We start from the raw sequence: 6944 nt of genomic DNA on the forward strand, positions 1-6944 counted from the left end.
AGCAGGGGCTGGCGGCAGCTCAGTTCGGGACCAGGCCGAGCCCTGTCACCTTCTCTTGGCGACCAGGGGTGCGTGGCTGGGCTTGTCCTCATGCAGCGCTGAAGAGGCTTCTCTGGGGCTGTGTGTCGGGAACTTGAGAGCACCCAGGGTGGGTTCGGATGGAGTTCGGGTCCTTTAGGGCGGAGCCAACTGCATACAGACTGGCTTTAGAAAGAAGCAGGGACAGTTTCCATGGGATTTGTTAATGCTTCATGAAACTATACAGCCACATTGGCTCTGGTTCTTCATGGATCCCTCTGCTACGTATAATTAGCACAGATAAGTCCTGAGAGCAAGTGGCTTTCTTGGATCATGGGTCTGGCAGAGTCTGCGCCAGGACAGAGCTAAAATGTCTCGCTGAGCTCCAGCTGACCTGCACAGCGTCCCGGGAAAGCTCAGCTACCCTTGGTCAATGAGCCAAGGCTGGTTCCTGTCTCACTTCTTTTTAAAGGTGTTTCTGCCTGTTAATTCTGTTTTCTCAGTAGTAGTGCAGTGGCAGTAACTGTTCTGCCTGAGGGGATCTTACTTTGAGGGACAAATTATTTTATAATTTTAACACTGAAGGCATGTTTTATGGTCTCATTAAAAGTGAAAAAAATAACAAATAATGCAAGCAGAGCACAAGTAACTTTTATTTCTCTATTGCAAAAGCATATGAAGCAATATAATGTTTTTTTATTGGCTTTTTAATATTCTTTAATATGTTCTCTTGTCATCTTTTAACATCTGATCTTCTAGTTGGCAGGACTGGTGCCTTTATGTGTCTCTGCAGCTGTGTCTCTCATGTCTCCTGTATCTTTAGTTTGTGGTTAATAGATGTGCATGTCTTGGTGCAGCAGGAACGAGCGTGGTTTCAGACAGTGGATGTGAGATGGCGCTGGCTGATCAGCAGGTTTTTTGACATTAAATAACCACCCAGAACTCTTGGCACAGTGGCTGAGGGTTGCTGTGTCTGCAGCTCCTGCCTGGCAGTGCTGGACACGGTGTGTGCTGACAGGGTGTCTGTGTGGAGGCTGGGCAGAGTCTGTTTCCCTCCTTGGCCACAGAAGAACTGATAGTGGTGGGTTTGGACATCAGCTCGTTCCTTCTGCAGGACCTGCTGGTGCTACAGGAGCTCCTGCAGTTTCTAAATGAGAGCTGGTGAAAGCTTCTGGGTTTGTCTGAGCTTTTCAAATTGCACTTTTCTTATACAAGGGTGAAGCTGTTGGCCGTGGGCTACCAGGGAAGCATTAACCGTAGCCCTTCAGAAGGTTTTGCTGGCCAGCTGGAGCTCTGTGCAGGTCAGTCCCAAAGGACTGTGCTGCAGTGTTGGTGACACTGCTCTGCCTGTAGTGGAGAGCTGAACAGGGTCATGATGAGGACTGGAGTGTTCAAGTTGAATGATCTTCATCAGTATTTAATTATCAACACCATCCTGGGCATGCTGTGCTCTGTGTCAGCCAGCAGTTCTGGAGATGATACCTAGACATGGTTTGAGGAGCAGTGGAGGGGTCGTTCCCAGTAGGCTGTTGTTTTTCAGGAGGGGAAAGAGGTTAGTTACAAGACTGTACAACTTGCCTGGCGGGTCGGAGACTGGCTCCTGGACAGTGGCATTCACTGTTTCATTGTTGCTTTACATTCTCGTTAGAGTCTCTGTATCATCTTCAGACATCTGAGGTGCTGGGGCCAAATGGATGGGGCTGGGCTCTTTTCGGTGGTGCTCAGTGACAGGACAAGGGGCAATGGGCAAAAACTGGAACACCAGAAGTTCCAGACAAACTTAAGGAAAAACTTCTTTACTGTGAGGGTGACAGAGCACTGGAACAGGCTGCCCAGAGAGGCTGTGGAGTCTCCATCTCTGGAGATGTTCAAAACCCACCTGGACCCTTTCATGGACAACCTGCTGTAGGGAACCTGCTTTGTCAGGGGGGTTGGACTAGATGATCTCCTGAGGTCCCTTCCAACCCCCACCATTCTGGGATTCTGTGTTCTTTCAAACACATTGGAAAAGACTTTATTTTGAAAATCTGAATAGATTCTGTCAATAAAAAGCTTAAACTTTGAGGATCATGAGCCGAGTGAGAGCTGGTATTCTGTAGCAGGACTTGCCATTGCTTCTGCAGTTCCAGGAACAAAGAAGTTTCTGGTGAGTGTCTCTCACTGTAAGTTGTAGTAACGACTGTTTTTATCCCTCTTCTGTAGTAGTGAAAATGACAACAGCAGCGAGGCCAACATTTGAACCTGCGAGAGGAGGAAGAGGAAAAGGTGAAGGAGACCTAAGTCAGCTGTCCAAGCAATATTCCAGCAGAGATCTTCCTTCTCATACTAAAATCAAGTACAGGTTGGTATTGGGTTTTCTGGTCTCACAGCAAACCAGTCTGTGAGTGATGTTTTGTTACACTGAGGTTTTTCACAGTGGATGTTGATGTGCTTGAGACTGAGCAGACACCAGGGATTGTGCAGCAGAGCTGGGTGAGGGTAAGTCTGGAAAGCAGACCTGGGAGATGTAGCGCTGTGCAGGTGATGGGAGAGGTTTCATTTCAGTGGTGTTTGTTGCTGCTTAGGGAAGGGAATCGTCAGAAGAAGGTCAGCCTGGGAGACAGCACGTTTTGGGCTGCAGAGTGGATGGCAGATCTTTGGGAGTGATAGGTGCCAGCTGAGCGTGCTGTCACTTGCAGAGCGACATGGGATAGGGGGAGCAAAGCTGAGCAGGAAAATCACGTTGTATATGTGGCAAAGGGCTGCTGGGAAAGGGGCATCAAGGGGAAGCAGGGAAATCGTGGAGTAGCACTCAGACAGTTGTACATGTTGGAAGAGCTGATGTTAAACACTGCAGGTAGTTCCTGCAGGTCCTGGGGAAGGAAATTGCTTTAATCAGTGTGAAAGATAATGGAATCTTATTAATATTTTCTGCTGTTTGAAATGCATAATAAATGTGTGTTATCCTTTTGAAAGATTAAATGACAGGAGTCAATGTGATGGTTGTCTGGAATTCAAAGGAAATGTGTTAGCCTAAAAAAGTTTTTTTCATCTCACTGAAGTTACTCTTGTCAGTGAAATTACTCTTAAGGTTTTGTATTTCCACTTCTTTGTGCAGAAGCTTACACTTTCACCTTTTCCCTCCTGCCCTTTTGAAGAATACCTACGGATAGGGCGTTGGGGTGTTTTGGGGAACATCAAAATCAACAGTACAACAAGTGCTGTCAAATGCTTTTTGTTGTTAGGGGAAAAATTGCTGGTGGTTTGTTTCTTTAAACGAAAGTGGGGTTGGGACACCAGTCTGTTGCTTTGAAAGAAATGTGTGGGGACAAATATGTACAAAATAAATAATGTCTATTTTAACAGAGCCCTCCGTGTGCGTGAGAGAGAGATGGAGGGGACATCAAGTGTCTTCTGTTCTTTCTCCCAAATACCTGATACAAAGTTGTCTTTGTTAAATTGCCAGGACTGCATCATTGCAGGCAAAGTTCAGTGTTTCAGTCCCACTCATGTTCACTGGAATGACACGGGGTTTGGGGGGAATCTGCGGCTCTGTCAGGGTTCAGGTTTTTAATTAGAAAAGCAAATGAAATACTTCATCATAAAGACAGGCTGTGCACACAGTGTGTTTGTAATGGCTTAAGTCTGGGTTCCTTCCATGCACTCTTATTTCTAGCACTGGGTTCACAGAAAGGTGAAAGGAATTGCTGCTTGTTTTTATTCATTAGTTCTTTTAAAGATTTCCATGGAGGATTCAGTGCTTTCTAGGTAGAACTTAGCGTGACTCAAGTACAAATAGTGTTTTGCTTTTGGCCAGCGTGTGTTTTGTAAAAGAGGGAACAACATGTATTTGCCGTTATGTTTCACTAAAGAAACATAATGTTGCTTTGCCTGTTCTCCCAACGTTTTTTTTATGGTCGTGGGAAATTAACTGGTATGTCTTTTGGGGGAGAAAAGGTTTATGGAAAGTATGTTCTAGTCTTGATCTTATCTGTAAGCCTCAGAGACTGTGTTTGCAGCAGCAGCTGGGGATGATAAAACAGTGAGGAAGGTTGACCGCAGTGCTGGTGGATATCTGCTGGGATGCTGGGCTTGGACTGCTGGAGAATAGAGGATTTAGACGTGGCTACAGGAGGTAGATGTGGTCATCCTGCTTTTGCAGGAATTTCTGCAGGGTCTTTTCGTTCATTTGAGAGCCACTGAAAGGGAATGTGTGTGTGTGTGTGTGTGTGTGGCGCTGTGTGTCTGTGTGTGTGTGTGTGTGTAATGCATACAGAGAAGAGGGCTGATGAACAGAGAATGAAGAAGCCTACATGTGCGTGATGCCCACTTCTTTTTATACTCACTTGTTTGCTACAGGATTTATTGACCTCCTTCAACTCCCAGCTGCAGACTGTCAACTTCAGCTCTTTTCCCCCCTCGTGTTGTTTTAGACAGGCAACTCAGGATGCCCCTGAAGAAGTGCGGAACCGGGATTTCAGAAGGGAGCTGGAGGAGAGAGAACGGGTCGCTGCGAGAGAAAAGAACAGAGACAGACCAGGCAGAGGTAAAAACAAAGAAACACTAAATCTTAGTACCCTTGTGTGGCGTTGCTTCTGCACAAAACCCGGTATGCTAAGAAGTTTGCAAGTGGCAGACAGCATGTCATGAGAGTAGAATTTAGGGTATTGGTCTGATGATGGTTCGGAGCTGTTGACCTGCAAGGGAATGTCCGCTGGCCTCGTGCTGGCACAAATCTGGGCCAGCCAGTAGAATAGCGTGGGCCATCACGCCAGCCAGCTGATACAGTGTGGTTGTAATGAATTGGCAACAAGTATGTGCAGCTAATAAAGGGCTTTTTTTGTACTTGGACAAGTGAGACAGGAAGGAGAAGGGGAGTGACTCATCTTCTAGCGTTACAGCACCAGTGTAACAATAAATCTGTTTTTAAAGTATGTGATTCTGTTCAGGTGTAGTGTAAGTGATAATTAAAATTAAAATCAAAGGGTTTATTGATAAATGCTCATTTTTTAATATTAAGCTTGACAGATTTAGGTACTTTAGGTTTAAGTGTGAAGGTGTTGTGATGCTTTCACATTCACAGATGAAAGCAAATGTGGTTTGGACCAAACTAGACAACAGTAATGGTTTGAGGTGTTCCTCAATGGGAAACCTGTGTCTGGATATATAGAATAAGGGTATTTCTCCGCGGCTTTTACTTCTGCTGTTCTTTCTTCTTGTAACAATGACTTAAAAAAACTTTTGGAGGCCAAATTATGAGTTTGGGGACACTGTTGCTTCCCTTGAGGATACCTCCAGCGGAGGAATTAGTGTGGGCATTAAGACTGAGAAGTGAGGAAAAGTGAGCATGAGCTTGTATCTTACTCTAATGGAAGTCAAATTGTTTGTGAAGATTTTTGCTTTCTGACATCAGATGCTGTTAAATGAAGTGACTTAGTCACTTTTTTTTTTCAATTTTGTGCCATAGAACACACAACATCATCATCTGTGTCTAAGAAGCCTCGCCTAGACCAGATTCCTGCAGCAAATCTTGATGCAGATGATCCACTTACTGATGTATGTATCTTTTTCTGGCTTCTTTCCTTTCATTGTCCTGCCTTCGGGATTTGCTGTTAATAGGATGTGTACTTTTATTTTAGGTCTGCTAAAGATTTAAGATACGTTCCAACATATCTTCCTTTTGCAGTTACTCTACTATGGTGGAAGTTAGAGCGGTTCAGAGGATTCTGGTCCATACTGTAATGCTGTTTTTGGAAAGCACACAAAAACTAGGGAGCTGAAAATACCAGTTATAGTACGGGGAATGGATGACTTTTTAAACTTGGTCAGCTGCTGGGTTAGTTAGAATTCCTGTAAGGTGGTACTCTTGAGGTACACTGTCTGCCTCAGCAGTGGATTCTTGCTCTTGGCTCCTCTCTTTGTGTTCATGTCTAGGGGTAAGGTCTAAGGCTTGACAACCAGCTGAGGTTTTTTTAATCCTGTTATATTTGACCTCAACAATATTGGAGAGGATATTCAGGCACACTATCATAATGACTTATGATAATTAGGGAGTGATTGAGGACAGTTGTTCTCTAGAAACCGTCAGCCACATAGCATTTGAATTATAAAAAAATAATTGCAGTCATCCAAAAGTCACAAACATGTTTTTGTCTTGTCTTTATTGTACAAGAGCAAATAAAGCATCTTCTGCTCCTGCAAGCACCCAAGTACTTCAGAAATCAGCTAGCAGCAAATTGCAGCCTTAACTGGGCAGACCAGGGCTGCCTGAGGTGGTGGTTTTGGTTTGTTTTGTTTTTTTTAATATGAGAGACATGTCTCTGCAATAACCTTCAGAACTAAAAGCTGTTAAATGAATGAGCTGCTTCTTGCTTCCATTTGTTGCTGTTAGGAAGATGATGAAGATGAGGACCTGGATGACAGTGATGATGATGATACTGCAGCTCTTCTGGCTGAACTAGACAAAATCAAGAAAGAACGAGCTGAGGAGCAGGCTCGAAAGGTAAAATCTTACCCATTGAAGCTCATCTGCTTTTTGCAAACTGGTATTTATTGTAACTGGTGTGCCTTAAGTACTTGGGACAAGTGAGAACTGGTAGCACAATAAGTGCCCTTCAAAACTCTTCTCAAGTATGATGGATTTGTTCTTCTAGCTAATAATGGTTGTCAAGATTTTTTTTCTTTAGTAGACATACTGAACATTTTACTTACTAAAATGTTTTGTTTGCTTTCCCAACACTTTGTAGAGGCAAAGAATCAAGATAATCTTGCTTTTCCTTTGCAAGTCCTTCTCTGAAGACAGCTATCATACCAAACTATGTAGTGACATTAGTGATCTACCTGTTATCCAGTGTAATTTCATTTGTTAACTAGCTTTTACAAAACAAGAAATACTATTTTTATTTATGAAATAAAAATAAGTGTGAGTTTTTGATGCTTTTTCTTAT

General features: G+C 43.8%; 1 protein-coding gene across 1 annotated transcript; it reads left to right on the plus strand.

The window, feature by feature from the left end:
• Window positions 1-2227: 2227 nt before the first annotated feature.
• CWC15 (CWC15 spliceosome associated protein) lies at window positions 2228-6499 on the plus strand (the record flags this gene model as incomplete). Its single annotated transcript, XM_010165615.1, has 4 exons — window positions 2228-2359; window positions 4431-4543; window positions 5465-5553; window positions 6389-6499. Coding segments are annotated over exons 1-4 (444 nt in total), but the record flags the coding sequence as incomplete, so codon positions are not given.
• Window positions 6500-6944: the final 445 nt, after the last annotated feature.

Source organism: Antrostomus carolinensis, unplaced genomic scaffold (assembly GCF_000700745.2).
Source record: "Antrostomus carolinensis isolate BGI_N321 unplaced genomic scaffold, ASM70074v2 scaffold38193, whole genome shotgun sequence".
In the NCBI taxonomy this organism is placed as follows: Eukaryota; Metazoa; Chordata; class Aves; order Caprimulgiformes; family Caprimulgidae; genus Antrostomus; species Antrostomus carolinensis.